This window comes from Neophocaena asiaeorientalis, unplaced genomic scaffold, assembly GCF_003031525.2.
Source record: "Neophocaena asiaeorientalis asiaeorientalis breed wild unplaced genomic scaffold, Neophocaena_asiaeorientalis_V1.1 scaffold501, whole genome shotgun sequence".
Classification (NCBI taxonomy): Eukaryota; Metazoa; Chordata; class Mammalia; order Artiodactyla; family Phocoenidae; genus Neophocaena; species Neophocaena asiaeorientalis.
In genome coordinates, this window is record NW_020172678.1 from 1430819 (window position 1) to 1451417 (window position 20599).

At 33.7% G+C, this 20599-nt stretch overlaps 1 protein-coding gene across 1 annotated transcript in view; it reads right to left on the bottom strand.

The window, feature by feature from the left end:
• The window catches only part of MICU1 (mitochondrial calcium uptake 1), a 223853-nt gene that overhangs the window by 135275 nt on the left and 67979 nt on the right, over positions 1–20599 (bottom strand). The window contains exon 5 of the mRNA XM_024739749.1: positions 15749–15792. Within this exon, the coding sequence (XP_024595517.1) occupies positions 15749–15792 (44 nt within the window). The remainder of the gene's footprint in view (positions 1–15748; positions 15793–20599) is intronic.

Below are 20599 nucleotides of genomic sequence, written 5' to 3' on the forward strand. Positions count from 1 at the left end.
ATGGGAACATATGTATTAACTGATTCACTTTGTTATAAAGCGAAACTAACACACCATTGTAAAGCAAATAAAACCCAAAAAAGATGTTAAAAAAAAAAATCAATTTACCATGTAAGTGTGCATCCACTCTTCTATAATAGCTTCTGACTTGAGTAGCCTATTCTCTTTTGAAGGTCTTTCGATTACTAGCAAAGTATATGATTGTTTTCCAAAATATAAATAATGCAGCTTGAGAGACTCTGCATAAGATGCATTTGGGGTCATAGTTTAGGCCTAGCCACCTCCACCATTAGAGCAATTATAAAGTCTGCAGAGATAATAAAGACATCACTGAACAGACCTTAAATTGTATATTGATTGAGAATTACTACCAGAACATACCTCCATAGGGGCTATTTTATACTGACACTTTCCAATGCTAATTCAGTTAGTGTGATTGTCTCCAGGAGGACAACCCCTACTCTACTGCACTAAATAGGATATGTCCATGTTTGCAATCCTAGTCCTCTAAAGGAGAAAATATTTCTGTTTGCAGGGCTATCTATGAGACCTCTGCTGTACTGAATACAGTTACAGGGACCAGGAGAGGCCAAAAGAAGGTCAAATTGCTCTACATAAGAAAAAGTTGAAGAAGACATCTGGGAGAAAAAATATAGAAGGAAAAGGGGCCCTGGAAAGGTGAGCCAAAAAGAGGAAGGAGACGTGACCAGAGAGTAATAGAAAGTATCAAAGTTGGGAGAACAGAGAAAAGAAAGCATATGAGCACATATGTGCACACATGTGTTTGAGAGAAAGGACAGAGAATACATGTTTTGCAGTAGCTCTTTAAAAGCAAGAAAGGGACTTCCCTGGTGGTGCAGTGGTTGAGAGTCTGCCTGCCAATGCAGGGGACACAGGTTTGATCCCTGGTCCAGAAGGATCCCACATGCCGTGGAGCAGCTAGGCCTGTGCGCCACAGCTACTGAAGCCCCCGTGCCTGGGGCCCATTGCTCCACAACAAGAGAAGCCACTGCAATAAGAAGGTCCCACTCACCACAACTAGAAAGGGCCTGTGCACAGCGGAGAAGTTCAGTTGGGTCTTTGCACTTGGCGAAGACCCAACACAGCCAAAAATTAATAAATTAATTTTAAAAATAAATAAAATAAAAACCAGAAAGAACGATGTTTAAAGAGGACTTTTAAATTAGCCATGCTTTGTGATGTGCCCTGTGCAATACAGTCTTCTAATTCTTTAGTAAAGGTCTACATTGTTCTTCCATGCTTCAGGAGTTGGAGTTGGGGGAGAAGGAGACAGGGAGAGAAGTTACATTATGTTTTCTGAGGCATCCACTTGTCAAAAAGTAGTTCAGGTACATTTAGGATTACACAACTATCTATCAATATTAACTCTAAGAATTTATAAGTGTGTTTTCAAGTATCCAAAACTCCAAAGATAACGGTTATAAAATTCATGACATATATTAATCACAAACACCTAAACTGTCATAAAACCATTATATTTGATCCCTCAAATTATTTAAAGTTAGGAGGAGAATTAAATAAATATGTCCAGATTTGGAAAGAAGTGAGAATTACCAGAAACCAATTTTTAGACTATTTTGTGTTGCATGACAGTTTGTTAGCTGATATTCTTAAATCAAAGGCCTGATTCTACCATAAATGATATCCTCAAGTCAAACAGCCAAGGCACAAGGAGAATCTGTGAAAATAGATATATTGGAGTTCAATAATGAATAAATTTTTAAAAGCACCGAAGTATGGTGAAAATGGAAAATCAAGATTCAAAGAAGGAGAGTGGAAGGAAGGTTTTTGGTTATTTTTTCTTATTCCTAAAGTCTTATCAGTGTTTAATTTTGCAAATTGAGAATGTCAAGTAAATTGTTCCTTCACTTAATCTTTTGGATAAAGTTTAATCTTTGACTAAATTTTAAGTCATTTTTGTCCTAAGCAAATACCATTTATATACTTCAGGGGTGATATGGAGTCACAGTGCAAGGAAAACATAATCTTCCTTAGCAGATTGGTAGTAATGTTCATTTTCTCTCACTGTCTCAGAGGTGGTTATTTATATTTTTTGTTCCTAATGAACATTTATATTAATATGCATTTTTACTAGTGAAATCTATCACAAGGATTTGTATTTAATTCAATATAAATAATAAACATAAGACAAACTAAAAGGAAGAAATCTATATAAAAGTCAAAAGAAAATATTTCAATTCTATTGTAAGACCATATAATGTGAGATTAAGTAACATATTCACATATCATTCAGTAAAAAAATTTAAAGAAACTTATATTAAAGCTCCTGAGGTAAAGTTCTAGCAACTACTTCAGTGTATATGCTGAAAATTAAACAGAACTAGGTATTTTAAAAAGAGGCTATAATTGCAGATACCTTACAGAGCATTATACTATTTTATGCATCTTAGAAGCTACATATCAGACACTACTCTAATCACTTGAAACTCTGAAGTTAAGGCTGTGAAAGTGGAATGCAGGTAAACTGCTCACAATAGAATTTCTATTCAATTTACTGACAAACGTTACTCCTGTTTTGGAGAACAAGACTATGCAAAGTATTTCAAAGCAGTGTGCTCACTGACTTAAAATGAAATTTAACTGTTTTACTATTCATTTACATGACTTGGTCTTAGATCTTATATGTTTTAAAACTTAAAATATGCCTACAGACTCAACATCACTAAAACATTCAAATTACTGACCTTAAGTACAGGCAAATAAGTTAATAACCTCATAAGAATCCTGGTATTGATCTCAACTGCACCATATCCTGAATCTTTTAATTTTTTAGATAAGCAGAAAGACTTAAGAGTAAACTTACAGCAAATCAGCAATTACATGTGTAACTACTACACTTCTCAGGTAGTCTAAAACCTCAATTGTTTTACCAGGATGGCTTTGTGCGGAAGCATTCACACTCTGGTTTCTGACCAACCACAAAAACTTATAAAACATCTGGCTAAAGTTGCAGGTACCATCAGGAGCCCTGGGACTGGGAATTCCAGACATGATTCCAACTTGTTAATACTCACAGTGCTCAAACAGTGAATCCTGTTATAATAAGATTGAACAAAATAGGGCCAATAATTTTGCCTTCTAGGACTCGACTGGATAAAGCCAAAGAGAAAAATCATATCTAGGAGTTTAATCTCATTATTTATTCTAGTTAAGATCCACTTTTCAAGTTCTATAGTTTGAAGTAATCTTTTTTCTATCTAGTAGAAGTTGATGCACTATGCCAGCAAAATAGATGCTAACACATCATCTAGAACCTCCAAACATCTCTGGTATATAGAAAATCTGATAAAGAACGCAGCTTTACTATTTAAATTAAGATGTCATCCTTTATGAAACTGAAATAATTTGACTGTTTTAATATTAACATTTCTCTATATTGCTGAAATACATTTCGAAGCCTATCTAAATCCCTCAAGAAGTACTTGTGTTGTATTTCAAAAACAAATTATTGATAATAATATGCTTCTCCCAAAAGATGCAATTTCAGCATATAATTTCCAAATTATAAAGAGTATTTCTACCTACGGTTGGGGTGAAGGCAGGGAGAACAGGTGTTAGAAAGAAAGAGAAAATTCAGCAATTTCCCCATGCAATTAATGCTCACTCTTCATTATTTAGTTGGTGTACAGACAGATGCCAAAGCCTTGTGTAAGATACCAATCTTAAACAATCACACTATTCTCAATCAAACAGAAAATGTTGCACAGTTAAAATATGTGTTATTTTTCTTCCCCCATCCCATACCTGAACTTCCAGAAGATAGAATTTGGGGATATGTCAAATAAAAATTAAACTGAGATGTTTCTAATTTACAGTACTTTATGATTTCTACTTCTGACTCAGAGTTTCCAAACTTTTTAAAGGTATTATTGCATTTGAGGCAACAAACACAAATTACTGTGCAACAAACTGTGGAAGGTGAATGCTTAAGATTCTGGAAACTTCACTCTGCCAGAAAGCCATTCTCTTTTCAGTCCCCATTCTAACCACTTTAGCTCTGAGAAAAACTCCAAACACCTAGAATGCAAATGTTTTCCTATTTCATTAACTAGATGGCTAAAGAGAATATGGATACAAATGAAGATGCTTAAAAAAAGCAGTGGCAGAAGATTTGATTAAAACAATGATAAAAATTCAAAAGTCTACTGGAATAGCATTAACTTCAAAGAAATGATATAACTTTATTGAAATGATTTATTTCAGTCCTCAGTATCTGATGAGGTGTTCTCAAAACCCTAGATGGGAAAAATCATCAACTCTATTAGTTTCTACCACATTATGCCTGCAAACTTGCTTTAAGGCAGCTCTGGGTGGGAGAATCTATATTTTGTCATTATTGATTATCTGCTACCCAAATCTAAGAATTTACTTTTGAATGTTGGCCACTCAAGTCAATCAGTGCTGAGAAGAACTGTCCTGAGCTCAGCAGCAGTCTTGGTTTCAGTCACATGGGTTAGAAAAGGCTTCCCTATCACTTCATGGAAAAACAACCCCACATACAAATTTTGAAAAATAAGTCAATATAGTATTTCACCTTCTCCCATTTGGTAAAAATTATTACAAGAAAAAATGCACCATAAGAACAAAAATAAAAGAGTTTCACTCTGAGGATCACTGTTCACACCCTTGATTTACACTGTTCTAGTAACTATCATCTCCCAGGAAATCCTTTAGAAGAAGAATTTTTCAATCATTTTGAAATCAAACATTTTTAGGTATTCCTTGAATACCACCAACCATTAAAGACATATCAAGAATTTTAAAGTTATAGTTTGCACGTTCTATGCCAGGCACTGTGCTAAACACTTGCATTATCTCTTTAAGTTCTCACTGCAATTCTATGGGATAGGTGATACTACTGTCTGCACTTAACAGATGAGAAAACTGAGGGTTAGAGAAGTTAAATAAGAAGCCCAAGGTGACAGTGCTATAAAGTGGCAAGACAGGTCATGGTCTGACTCCAGAACCCATGCATGAACTATTATATGTTGTACTGTATCAAATGCACAGAAATACATCAGGTGTCTACACTGTTTGCAATTTCTAAAATTTAATGCAGATTGAATATTTTTGGAGCAAAACACAGTTTATTATTGTAAAATATTAATCTTGAGGCTTAGCTTGTATTAGCTCATTTATCTTGAAGTTGAAAATCTAGTTAATGATGTAGGTGCACATCATATTTTTATGCCCTGATTTGTTCAAATGTATATTTTAATCATTTTCAAAATGAGTATCATTAAAAGAATGTAATGATTCTCTATAATCTTCTTAATTAATAGATGTTACATTGATCTATAATTGGAGAAGCTTTTTATTTATATATAAAACTTCTAAAAAATGCACCATGGCAAAGCCAAATATGCAAACCAAGAACTATCCTCACACTTTCTCTGCAAACAAAGGTCATCAATACATATCAGTTGAGAACCCATTTTTACCAGAACAGAAGAAATAAAATGTTTTGAGTGGTTTTCATAGAAATCTATTTGTGTAACTTTGAAACATGCTAGAGTGTTTGTGCTAAAATAATTTTAAAACGGAAGTTAGTTTGGAATGAAGTCCTCTCATATCAAAGTGAATTTCAAATCTTGTTTCATGATGGAAAAGCTAAACATAAAGGTGTTGGAAATGTAATGGTTAGTCATGTTTATGCTTTCAAATCAACAATGATAAATCAAATGGGTTCACAGATGATCCCAAATTCAAACACAACAGAATCTAAAATAAAAATGTATTTAAAGACATCTTAATAGAAGTCTTAATATTTGGGACAGCCAAGTAAACTATACCCTCCTTGGGAGCACTTAACGATTATATTATTGTTTCTCTGTTCAAGATGAAAAATCAAGCACATGGGTTAAATCAACAGACTTTAGTAGTGGTGGAACTCAGAGACTGGAAAGAGACATTATGGATACTCCTCACAGCAATATAATAAGTACTGACAACATTCATAAGCTGCATCTGAAGAACAGCACTCATACTATGCTACCAGAAAAACAAAATGATTCCAGCCTCTCCACAGGCAATAGGAACTTAGCATGCAAAGGACAAATTCCTGTAAGGAAGCAAGCAAGGAAGTCCTCTTGTATAAAGTAACTGCTCATTGACCTTTGGAAGCTTAAACAATTTATACTAGTGTCACCAAAATGAGTGATATTTATAGAACCCAGTATAAACAATTCCTCCACTACCTATTCTAAGAAAAAGAGTTTATTATTTTTAATATAAAATATAATTATTTTATATATAATATAAAAAGCTTATTAATAAGATATCCTTAAGAATACAATAAAACTTGATTCTGAATCCTTGATCAACAAAGGATACTACCTTCAATAGTCAAAGTTTAAAGAAGACTGATGCTCTTTGTCAACTACAGAGGTTGACTACTCAGTGCTGCAGGTTCTGGAGACTTTCAAGTTCTTACCAATTCCTACCTCTTTTCTCTTCTCCTCATTGTCTAGTAAGGACACCTAAGTGAGACAAGTCTTTAAATCTCTAAGCCTTAAACCACACAATTATCAAAGGAGAGGAAGAATTTTTAGCTGCCTCCTACAAACTGTCCTGCCATAAACAGAGAACTGGAAGTGGCTGTCCTCGATACAGGTGTTAACACCTCATTTGATTTACACTCCTTAGCACTCTGCATGATGGCTGTGCCACAGCTATTCTAAAACAAAATCTCCAGGATTAGAAACATTGATAATGGGATTATCAATAAATTATTCTGATACAGTAATTTAAATATTTGTTGGTTTGTTTCAGAATGCAATGTATAAAAATAAACAGCACCTTGTGACCTTCATTAATTAATTATTTTAAACCAAAGGATGTTCTAATTAAGCTTAGTTTATATTTTTATTAAGAAATGCAAGAGTAATGTTTTTTAATGAATATATTTTGAATACATTTTAATCGTTTATAAACTATAATTAAGAAGTCTAAGCCTTCAAAGATCAATTTGAAAAGTACTTCTTAGGCGTGTCCTTGAAATTCTCCTTTGTCAGCCTACAGTCTATATATTCTTTTTTATGATTTTCTCCATGTATTTGCTGCTTTTCCATTTAAAGTTGTTGATTAGCTCAAAAAAGCAAAATAATGAAGTCTTTCTAAATGTTCCATCTGTTTCCCCTTAAGTCATTTTATTGAGCAAAGTACAACTAAGCAACTGCTTATCTGTATTTACTATTTAAGAAATTTCAAAAGAAAAAAAAAACTACTAATTTTTCACTTGAAGTTACATCCCTGCTACAGTTCAACTAGGAACATGGCATCTCTACTAAGACTATTTAAATGACCCAAGTAACTGAGTACCCATTATACAATGATTAAAACAGTTTCTTGACCTTTGGTGTGACACATAATGTTAAAACTTCCTTTTAAATTACGCTAGGTACTATATTCTCAAGGACTTGTGCAGTGTTTGAATTGTCATATTAAAGATTTGTTAATTTAAAGTGACAGGAACTGAATCATTCTCAAGGGAGCAGGGAAAGGACATGAACATGCACTGAACCTTTGTCCCTGAAGCGTTACTATGGGTTTTGAAACATTAATTAATTTAAGGCACATGCTGCTGAGTCAGTACCTGCCAGAAATCCTGATCAGAAGATGAGAAAAAGAAAAAAAAAATAACATTGTTTGATTATATGAACAAAAACTCCCAAATCAAATATATTTATATCACAAACTATTATAACATTTAAAGGACCAAATGTGATTTGGAATAAAATCACTGAACACCCGAAACAGGAAATGAGGAATATATAAAAATATTTTATATATTATCTGCTAGGTACAGTAAGACAAAACAAAACAAAAACCCTAATAACTCAATTCCTAACCTCGCCGAAATAAAACATACAATTACAGAAAAACTTCACATTACTATAAAAAGAAAACACATGAATAATTACCTATTTCTTAAAGAAAAGGGAAAGCAAACACTTAACGTTCTTCCATGGGTAGTGAAACCATTTCTTTAATTAAGGTTTCCTTTAAGGGTATCTCACTATCATTTCATGATATACTATTTTTTAACTTCATGGTGAATTCATTGCTTTACCACCTATATTTAACATATAGGCAACCAAACTCAGATGAGTTTAGAGGATTAATAACTACTCTAAGGAAGAGTTCAGAATGACTACTTAGAAACAGGTCTCTTGCATAATTATGTTGCACTAAATAAAGTACTATTCATGTTAGTAACAAAAAGCCAGCCATCATGAAGGCTGGCACTGTTGAAGCAGTTTAAGTTACCTAATTCAGCTGGGTACCACTCCAAAGTACCTTCATATATCAAATGGCTTTAAAGATTCTTTTTCAACAAATAAACTTCACTGGCTGTGAAATAAAATTTGACCTGAACTTATCATACTTCTCAAACCAACCTTAGTAGCATGATAAAAGTTCTTGACTGAAAAATATATGCTATTGACAATTTACAAGCCTAAGGCTAGGACTGATGTGACAGAGACCCAAAGGATTTTACAGCACTGTGATGAGATGAATCACTGTGAACACAGAACAGCTCAGATATGAGAAATCAAACCAGAGGTCTCTCTTCAGTTCATAGACTAGCCTTTTAATCCCGGCCAATTGCTCATTACAGAGATAGCACAAGGAGATTTTTATAGCTGATTTAACTGGAAAGGAAAGAACAACGGAGAGAGCAATTATGAAGAGCACATGCTTTTCTATAGCATTTCATACAAACCGAGAAAGAAGATAACATACATGATAGCAGCTAACTCCTTTCATAAGTTGAGTAAAGGGCTGAAAGTCATGCAAAATAGCTATAATTTGTAGAGCCAGATACTTTGCTTATTGTCCTGATTTTATAGTTACAGAAGATAATTGACACTCAGACGTTAAGTGGTCTCTTGCCCAAGGTTACCCATCAAGTATGTGGCAGTGTCCATATCTGAATACAGGATTGTCTATATCTAAAACCACATTCTCTCATCCTGCGCTATTATACACTAACAAGTACAGCAATCCATAATTTTGTATTTTTCATATTCGATGCAGAATACTTACATCTACTAACTGTTTACATGTAGCTTGTCAAATACTTAGATGCTCAAATTGGAAATCCCTTGCAAAATATTTCAGACACCAAAACCAGATTTTCTGAGGACTGCAGTGTATTAAAGAGAACTAAAATTGCTAATTTGTAAGAAGAGAGAAAAGTGAGAAAATGGTTTTAAAATAATTTAAAGAACTTTGGATGGAAAAGAAGGGAGACAAAAAAATTTGAGACTAAAAATAAAACAAGAAATTACAACAGGTGTCAAAGGATTTTCTGAAATGCTGAATCTGTACTTGATTTCATTTTGGTAATGTAATTACATTTTAAACTTTTGCTTGTCTAAAGACTAACTATAATGAGTAGCTCTATTCAAATTATTCTACATTTAACACACAACCAATCAGTATTTGAAAGAGTAAATAGTTTAGTTTGTAACAGAAATACTATTTTCTCTGCTATCTTGACTACAATGAGCCAGGATCCAGTTTTCGAAATACAGATGACAGTTATCACCTTAAGAGTGATGCCTTCGATTAAAAAAAAAAGAAAAAACGACAGCATTTTCAAAATGCAAGTGGTGTTCATGGCATATGAGAAAACAATGGTGCAAATAACAGTGAAGTTGAAATTCTAATTTCTAAATTCAGGCATTATAATTTGTATATCTCTTGTTTTCTTCCTTTAAAATGAAACACTATGTGGTTTCTCAGGTTAATATTGGCTTCTAGCTATACTTCATCAAAGCAGAAAAAATTAACTTCAATACTCTTACCAAAAACAACGTGAAATAGCAAGTTCTTTCTCGCACAAATAGCATTAAGTTAGTAAAATAAAAGAAATATTTGATGAGAAATTTCTATTTACAAATAGATCATACAGACAAGTAGCTTAGCTATATGAAAGGTGATATAGCATAGTCCTTAAGATGGTGAACTCTAGAGCCAGACTACCAATTTGGAATCTTGGCTCCACCACTTACTAACTGTATGATCTTAGGTCAAAAAAAAAAAAAAGTTACTTAACTTTTATGTACTTTAGTATCTTATTTGTAAAATAATGAAAATAGTAAGCTATCTAAAAGAGTGGCTGTGTGGATTAGAATAATTATGTATAAACACTTAGAACAGTGTTTGGCATATTATAAACACTCAAAAAACTTCAACTCTTCTTCTTTTCCATATTATTATGATTAGTAGTAGTAATAGTTCCCTCAAGAGACAAATAGAGTCAAGCATTTTTCATTTAGATTTTACTTTCAACTGGAAAAATAAACCACTGACAACCAATGAGTGGATATGTTAATGGCGTTTTTTAAAAGGGCTCAATTATCACCCCTAAAATAATATATAATTATGAAAATATTTGTGGAGAACTTCAGCACTCGAAGGACTGAAATACTTTATCCTCTTAGAATCTGTTACACTTTTTAGGGCAAATGGAAACATGGATCAAAAAGACATGGAGCAAAAATAAAAAAATTCTGCCTATACATTCACATTTATCAATAGAAAGACCTGAATAAATACATCAATTCACCAAGAATTTAGAATTGACTGGTTTCAAGTCTCTGGAAACCAAAAGAAAGAGTGAGGGAGATGTGCCCAATTAACAATGCAGAATTCATAAGAACATCAATCCTGCTATAAAAATTTGAGCAAAATTAAAGCAATTCAAATAAATGTGAAGATTCACCAAACTCTATCCTATAAGAATTTCAGCAACACCCCCCCAATTTACATTTGTTTGATCCGCAATACAATTTACTCTTAGAAGACAGGAAATCCCTCACATAACTTACTATACATGTCAAGGAGTAATAGTAATACTAGACCTTATTCCAGACTCATATTTTATCTGTGATATGAAGTAAATAATCACAACTCAAATAAAGCGTTAAGAGTATTACATTACAGGAAAACAAAATGTGTCCACACTCCCCTTGGGGAACCACGACTTTCCCTTAAAGAGAATGGAATTTTAAACTTCATTTACCAATACTTTTAAAAGAACTTTTACCTAGTAAGCAATTAAAAGCATTTTGTTATATTCAAGCTTTGCTTTTTAACTACAGCTCCATCTTTTTTTCTGCATATCTTTTCTATTATAAACACTGTAATTGGTATTTCCTTTTCTAGACTTTGACCATACTTTTATCTCTTTCACCTCAATGTGGCCATTTCATCTTAATTTGATTTAAATTGTTTTCCTGTTCCATGTATACAAACATTCTTTTAAGTATCATAAAGGAGATGGGAATAAAACACATGTTAATTCTTTCTCCCAAATTAGGAGAGATCCTAAGAGGACTGTAATTACAAATAATGAAAAAATTCATTCCAGAGTCAGGACTTCTGAAATGTTCAGGGAGAGGTTAGGTAAAAAGGCAACTTCATAGAAAGGAAAGAATAAAAAATCTATTTTCCAAAAAAAGAAATACATGGTGGAATGATAATGATGGACAATTAGTTTCAGTGGGCGATTCACTGTTACTTAAAAGAAGAGTATGAAAAAATAAAAAAAAAATTAAAAAAAAGAGAAGAGTATGAACTTTAAAGTTTTTAGAAGAGAGAAGAGGACTACATCAAAGCTCTGGAATACTGGTATTCTTTGCTTAGAAACAATTTTACCCAGACCATGCAGTTTTCTACTGTAACTTAAAAAAAAAGGTAGGGTTTGAGATGGAGAAAGTTGTCTATTATAGGCGATAGGAACAGAAAATACAAACCATAATTTCTATATTTGGTATGCTGAGGAAAAAAAGGAGAAGTAAGAGAAACAGGATAATGAAGGGTATAAACCACTTGGGATAAACCACACCAATACGGGACAGCAATTAACTGATTAAATGAACAAATATTTGACGATTATGTAAAATACAGGCTCCACTTAGAAATGGTGCTTTGTATTATAGACCAATTATTGGATGATAAAAAATTAAACTCAGGAAAAAATATAGTTTTCATTAAAGAAATAATCCAAAATTCATGAATAACTGCATTAACAAATCATAAGGAGAATGCATGGACAATGTAGGGAGAGAGTGCATTTCTAAAAAATCTGTGATATATTACCCTAAAACAAAAGCCAGACCATATTTTGTATTACCATCTATATACTAGTGCTAACACTCTATTTATAATAATTTTCAAATATCCTCTAATAGAAAATCTGAACTCTTTCAAGCTTTGAAGTTTTTAAACTTTTAAACATAGTCTGAATATTTTTACAAATATCATTTAACTACAAAATATATTCTTAAAACCAAAGGTCACTGACTATAGCTTCTTTATATTGAAATACGCCTGTGTTAGTAGATGGTAGATAGTGAAATGCATAAATGATGCAAGTGCCAATAACAAGGTACTGCAAGACTTTTCTACAAAGGAAATTGCTAAGCATCCTTAAAGGATTAGCATACATTAACATAAGGCAGTGATAAGCTCTGGAAAAAGATCTTCCCCCAAATTCAACAACTGCTTAATCAAATTCAGTTTCACAGACTATCAGTTGAAACAGGAATGTTTCATTTACTTCTTGAGAATTTTCTAGTCAAAAAGAATAGGAGAAAAGATGACAAGTATCAAAGTAAGAAATAACTGTTCAATTATTTGTCAATATCAGTTGGGCCATTCTTTTCTATTTTGTATCTGGAGTTTGTATGAAATTCAAGTACAAATGAGAAAACACCCCAGGAAGATGATACTACTTCTACATTTGTTCTTGCTTTCAATGACAAAAGCATTAAAGTACAATTCAACTAGAAGGCAATAAAATAAGCTAGTGTTTCTTACTGGTCAAATGATGGACTTAATTAAATGGTGTGCCTAATGTTAAAACAATGGGGGAATAAGAGGATGAGAATAAATATTTCTCTAAGCAATTTATAACTAGTTCATCTTCCAAGTTTAAAAAAAGAGAGCGAGAGAAAAAGAAAATTATCCATTAAAAAAATCAAAGTAAGTTTGAAAGGAAATTCCTCAAGGGTGTTAACTTTCTACTAATTTCTAATCATCATGCATGAAATTTACTATAATTACCATGTACATCTGTTTTTTCAACAGGATATTATCTTAGGAGTTATATGCTCTGGAAACTGCTACTCAAGAATTGAGATTTTCTCATTGGGAAAACAAAAGAGTCATGAAGATCCAAAGGAAAATAAGATCGACAGTTGAATAAGCATTGATTCTTATAATTATCGAGTGAAGAACTTGATGCATGGCAAAAATCCCTGGAAAAACTACTGAACTGATTAAACACTGAATGAAATTTGTACTCTTCATTATATAAGATATAAGAACAGTATAGAAACTACTTTCTTAGACTTCATATGAAATAAAAGGCAATTCATAAAGATATAAACTAGAGAACTAAGTTTAAGAATCCTATTTAGGAAACATAACCTTCACTCCAAAACAAAACCTTAATAATATATTTGATAGAAATTAATACAGGACTTAAATGAAGAACCTGGCAAAGGAATTAAACATGCATATTACAACATGGATGAAAGGGAAATCTGTGCACTCTGCTAGGGGAACAAGCTATCTGGCTCAGGGTCACTGGCTCAGTTTTATACCTCCTTATATAAGTATCCCATTCCTCTATTTGCTTTCAGAACCCATTCCCCTGGATGAAGTCAACTTTCATATGCCTGACTTTCATGTAGGTCATACTTTCAAAGATTATACATTAATATCCTTAAATCTTGCCTTTCCTACTCTGATTTCAGAATTTTATGCTTCAGTGCATAAACACTTGCAACTATAATCTGCTAAGATTGCCTTCCAAACATAGAAGCACTGCCATTTCTGTTTCCATAGCAAGATGGGTACACAAATACTTTAATGTTTTACTGCATTTTACTCTTGCTATTTCATAAAAATGAGTGGAAATCAAAAAAAATGCAAATGGCACAAATGATAAGAAATGTAGAGCTCATAAATTTAATACAATTGAAACAAACGTGGAGCTCATCAGTCATGCCAAAAGTTGCAAATTTTTAGGATCAAGTGGACAGGTACTGGCCAAAACAGGAAAAAATTAAACAGCACATATGAAACATGAGTTACCATTAGGACTTTTATATTCGGGAGCTCTCTAGGAATGGAAATTCCCCTTTTAACATGTAAAATTGCTGTTTAACTTGCACATATTCAACTTCCTTACATGTTTTCAGGTTTATGAGACAGGACTGAATTCTCATGCTACTCTGGATTCCTTCAGTAGCCAAAAAAAAAAAAGTGATCTGTAAAATTGATTTTGCAATAAGATATTAGTGGTATAATGAGTCATACCTCCAAGAAATATGTGACTAACTGATTTTTTTCCAAGTCATCAAACATTTATTGATTACCTCTTATGTGCCAGGCATGCTCTGGACTCTGAGTGACATAAAGACAGATAAGACAGGGACCTAACCTGCCAAAGACTCTGAAATCAGACCCTGACGTCAATGTCTGCAGCAACCCCTCACATGGATAAGGTATTTTATCATACATAAAGCAGAGGCACCAAGGATCAGAGAGAAGATTGGTCTGCACCAAAGCAGAGCCAGGACTCTAAACCTGGATCTCCTAACATCTAAATGCCCTTTCTTTTTGTTCTTCCTTTCTTTTAGAATATGTGACTTTAAAAAGAGGATACCCACAGATGGAGGCATGGTGCCACCTGAATAGAAAAGGTAATTTTTAGGCTGGAAGCCTTGGCTGAGATCTCGCAGCTCTTAAGGCAGCCACTCATTCCTTCTACTTGTGCAAAAGACCTTAGCACTTATATCTTCACCTTACCAGTACATGTAGTTTTACATAAGGATGCAGGATTGACACATTCCTGCAAGATCAGTTTCTACTAACCCTGACTTCTACCCACCCACCTAGACCCTTGTTTGTAATCCTGCCTTTTCCAGCCACTTCATGATTTTCCTTCTGATTTCCTTCTCTTTAAGCTTTGTAGAGCCATCTCTGACTCGCTCTCCTTCCTTCTGCGCTTTCTTCCTCCTCTTTAAAATTGACCTTTTACTTTTCTTTCTGACCCTGTGTAATATTTTCTTTTTCTTTTCGGGGAATTCAGCCTGAAAGGGGTAAACATGTTTAACTGACTGTTTTGAGATAATAAAATTGAAAGTTTTATTTTCTATACTAAATGATTTATTATATGATTTATTCAGGCATAAAATAAAGAATTGAAAGTAAGTATAATGCAAATTTATATGCAATTTGGGGTGCTCTTCATAATTGTTATAAAGCTGTAAGGACTTCTGTAATTTTCTAGTTAGGATTATTGCTATATACTATCAAAGCCTAAGGAAGGTCAAATCAGATAGGTGTTTTTATAAGAAATGTAAATGTAATATTGGGGGGCTTGTTAACCTTTATAATGGCTATTGAATTAAAATTCAAATGTCAACATACACTGAATTAGCCCTTAATATATACAGCGGGTAACCCATCAGTATTACCCTACACGGAAAAACACAGAAGAGCCTTCTGCTTGATTTTTTTCTGTAGAAGCACTGAAGGCACTTACAGGCCTCCCAATCTAAACAACAAACTTTTTTGATAAGACAAACAGGTATTCAGAAATTTCTCACAAATAATTCTAGAGGAACTTAAAAATCTTCTTAGTAAACAACAGGATATATACGTTGTATCATAGTTCACTCACCTTTCCATCAAAGCGTTTTATTGTATATTGATCCAGACCCAAGTCTGTAAAAGAGAAAAAAACAATACTTAGTCACTGATTATAACTCAGGTGAAACATATGAAATGACAGCTCTCAGTTTTGTTTCCAATCATTCAATTAAATGTACTAGATGGTTTAGCCACAACATTATTCAAAGTCCATAGAAATGAAAATTTTGTCCCACAAAGTGTCAGTGCTAAAAGATACCAACCTTTTATTTTATATATGAGAATATGAAGCTCTGAGATAAAGAGGGTAAAAGTTCATGTGCAAACCTATTCAACAGTAGAGCCAAACTAGAACCCTGGACTCTTCCCAAGGTGATGCTCTTTTCCATTACATCAAAATGATATATATTACCTCTAAATAAGGTAAGGGATATTAGTTTAATCTGAATGCATAATAATTTTTTGTATAAAGTTAAAGAGAGAAGACTTTAATATCAGAAGACATTTTGCAACACACCTAAACAGATAAATAGACCATCTTAATATTACTTTTTAAAGGTGGGTTAAGGGATTTCCGTGGTGGTCCAGCAGCTAAGACTCCGTGCCCCCAATGCAGGGGGAAAGGGTTTGATCCCTGGTCAGGGAACTAGATCCCACATTCCACAACTAAAGATCCTGCATGCTGCAAGTAAAGATCCCACATGCCGCAACGAAGATCCTGCGTGCTACAACTAAGACCTGGCACAGCCAGATAAATAATAAATTAATTAAATAAATAAATAAAAAATAAAGGTGGGTTAAATAATAAATTTAACCTTGGGAATCCCTAGCATTGTGAAATCCTAAGCACTATGAAAGATAAAAGCAAGTATATTAAGTGCTCCTGAGGGCTGGGATTTTCTGTCTTTGCTGACTGCTTTATCCCAGTACTTGGAACAGTGGTTGATCAATAAATACCTAAAAAAAAATTGAATGAGTAAGATACAATCCCTGCCTCGAAGAGTCACAATTTATTAAGAAAGACATATACATATAGTAATATTACAAGGAAGGATACAATGAGTTCAATAAGAGGGTGGTGTGGGAGTTTTTAAAGTGGAGAAATCAGTTCCCAATTACACTTATTTTTCTTGCATAATTACTCAGTTCTTTTCTTTCAGTTCTCACTTTATTCATGCCAGTTCAGACCCTTGCCTCATTATGCCCAGAGTACTACAAATATAGGATTATCACTGCTCCCAAAGGAAGCTTTTTGCATTTCTGCTTCTACACATTTGGTTACACACACTCCTTATCTAAAATATGCTTCACCTTCTAGAAGCCTGCCCTGAACAAAATGAACCACTGACTGAAAAAGAAAGAGATAAGTCAGCAAAAAGGAAAATTTAAAAACAAATCTAATTTTTAACCTCACAGATACTCAAAAAGATACCAGTCATAAAGGTAGAACATGCTTCTATGATAAGAGAACAGAAAACAAGAAAGAGTTGTAGACAATTAAAACTATGATTGCCTATCTCCCCCCTATTTCTTAATATACTGTCAAAAGATTAGGAAAAGGTTATCTCAGGACCACTACCAAAAAGACAACAGGATGGAAAACAGAAGAGAGAATTACAGAGAAACAGAGACTCAATACAAGATCTTATATCATACAAGACCTTTTCTCATTCAGAAATAGGTAAGAAATAATCCAAAAAGTATTACCAGAAAATTTCTCAGAGCTGAAGAGTGACACAAATTAAAAGAACTTATTTAAGCAAAATGAACAAAACCTACTTGTAATCCAGTTGTATGCTTGTAAAATTTTAGAGTACCAAGAAAAAGAAAATCCTCAGAATTCCCAGAAAAAAACCTTCCTAGTCCTTTAAAAAGGAATGAGAATTAGTCTAGGATCAGATATCTCATGAGTAAAACCTGGTACATCAACTAAGGGAAATATATGCTTACTAATTAGAGCAACACTGTCCAACAGAAATATAATGTGAGCAATAAATGTAAGCCACATGTATAATTAAAAATTTTCTAGGGGCTTCCCTGGTGGCACAGTTGTTGAGAATCTGCCTGCCAATGCAGGGGACACGGGGTTGATCCCTGGTCCGGGAAGATCCCACATGCCACGGAGCAACGAAGTCCATGCGCCACAACTACTGAGCCTGCGCACTAGAGCCTGTGAGGCCACACCTACCGAAGCCCACGCGCCTAGAGCCCATGCTCCACAATGAGAGAAGCCACCACAATGAGAAGCCCGTTCACTGCAACGAAGAGTAGCACCCGCTCGGCGCAACTAGAGAAAGCCCACACTCAGCAATGAAGATCTAACACAGCCAAAAATAAATAAATAAAAGTAAATAAATTTATTAAAAAAAGAAAAATTCTAACAGCCACCTTTAAGAAAGCAAATAGAATGTATAACTGATTCACTTTGTTATAAAGCAGAAACTGACACATGATTGTAAAGCAATTATACTCTAATAAAAATGTTAAAAAGAAAGCAAATAGAAACAGGTAAAATTAATTTTAATAATGTATTTTATTTAAATGAATATATCCAAAATAGCATCATTTCAACATGTAATCAATATAAAACTTACTGAGATATTTCACATTACTTTTCACACTAAGTTTTCAAAATCTGGTGTCTATTTTACAATTATAGCACATCTCAGTTCAGACTAGCTACATTACAAGTTATTATCGTAATATTCAAAAGAACTCAAAAGTTAAAAAATATTAAAGTGATTACTTCTGTGACATAACTGGGAGGGTGGAAAAATTGGAACAGATCTGTGTTTTTCATTAAGTGCTCTTCACTATAGTTTAGAAAATATTTTACCATGTGCATCTGCCAAATAAAGGAGGGGCATGTAAGGACAGCCTGGCATGTAGTGAGAATTCCTTCATTTAAAAGCAAATACAGGGACTTCCCTGGTGGTTCAGTGGTTAAGACTCCATGCACCCAATGCAGGAGGCCAAGGTTCGATTCTTGGCTGGGGAACTAAGATACCACATACCGCAATTAAGCCTGTGCGCTGCAACTACTGAGCTCGTGTACTCTAGAGCCCGCGTGCCACAAGGAAGACCCAGAGCAGCCTAAATAAATAAATAGAAACAAATACAGACATAAAGTAGGCCAAGAGATTCATAATTTCAAGTTGTAAGAAATGATTATTTCATCTTATTTAGATTTCTTTATTTAGATTTCTTTACCTGTCAAATGAAGCAGATGGTTGGATTAGATCAATTCTTAACATGGTTGGGGATGGAGTGTGGAAAGTATGAATGGATTAAAGAATTCATGCTATCCTTACTCACTACTCCTCTTGAGATTCTAATAGGCCAAATTATTGGGGGAGGGAGAGTATGGAGAAAGAAAGGAAAAAACACAGCATGTGTAGTTTGAAAATATAATCAAATGACTATCCTTCCATTTCTCCACCCTCATTCTTTGGGTCCCAGCTTAGAAACACTGGATGTTATGCCGTTTTCCCTACGGTGCTTTCTATGAATCTCAGACTTCTCTTCAAAGAACTCTCACAGTCATTTAATGCTAACACTATCTCCCCCTTTTCATTAATGAGAAAGCTGACGCTCAAAAGGATTAAACGATTGTTTCTGATTTTAAGTCTAACAATCTTTTTAAATAGTGGCAGTTGCCTGTCTTTTTGAATCCATGACAAAAATAATGTAAACATGCAGAAATACTATAAGAATAGTCTCAGTTTAAGCTTCAGAGGGAATATCTAAAAGGAGGCTTATTTTAAAGATGATAGCTACTCATTTTGCCAAAAGACAAAAGTGAAACAATCAAATATGTCATTTTGATATCTATAAATTAGAGCTTAGGTAAATGGAAGCTCTATACAATTTTACTTAATAAGTCCCAGCCATCTCTCAAAAATTTAGAGATTCATTTTTTCAGTTTAATACTAGAATTTATCCTAAAAATTGTACCCAAAGGATATCCTAAAATTTTATTAAAATAATTATATTTTCAGCTTATGTAAGTCAGCAAAAGTACAGTTCAAGTTCATCAGGTATGAGATAATTTTTTTTTTAATCGAACTGCTGAAAACCAAAGACAAAGAAAAAATCTTTGAAGCAGCCAGTTTAAAGTGCTGAAAGAAAAGAACTTCAACCCAGAATTCTTTATTTAGTGAAAATATTCTTCAAGAATGAAGACAAAGGGCTTCCCTGGTGGCGCAGTGGTTGAGAGTCTGCCTGCCGATGCAGGGGACACGGGTTCGTGCCCCGGTCCGGGAAGATCCCATATGCCGTGGAGCAGCTGGGCCCGTAAGCCATGGCCGCTGAGCCTCCGTGTCCGGGAAGGGCCACAACACTGAGAGGCCCGTGTACCGCAAAAAAAAAAAAAAAAAAAGTATGAAGACAAAATAAAAATGTTCTCAGATGAAGAAAAACATAGAGGATTCATCACCATCAGAACTGCTCTAACAGATGTTCTATCCTTCAAGGCAGAAGAAATGATACCAGAAGAAAGTATGGAACTTAAGGAATAAATAAAGAGCAACAGAAGTAGCTAATATCTAGATATATATATAACAGACTAGTTTGATGGTTGAAATAAAAACTTAAAACAATGTCTGGCAGAGTTTTCAACATATGTAGATGTAATACATATGACACTACACCATAAACTGGGGAGAAATCTTTATAGTGGTTAGATATCTATATTCCACTTGAAGTGGTAAAATTATAAATTCTCAGCAAACTGTGAAAAGTTAACTATGTATATTATAATCCCAATAGCAACCATTAAATTAAAGATACACAAAGAAGTATCGTCAAACCCCCTGCCAAAATCAATTAAAATGAAATATTAAAAAATCTTCAAATAATCTGAAAAGAAGGCAGGGAAGGGGTA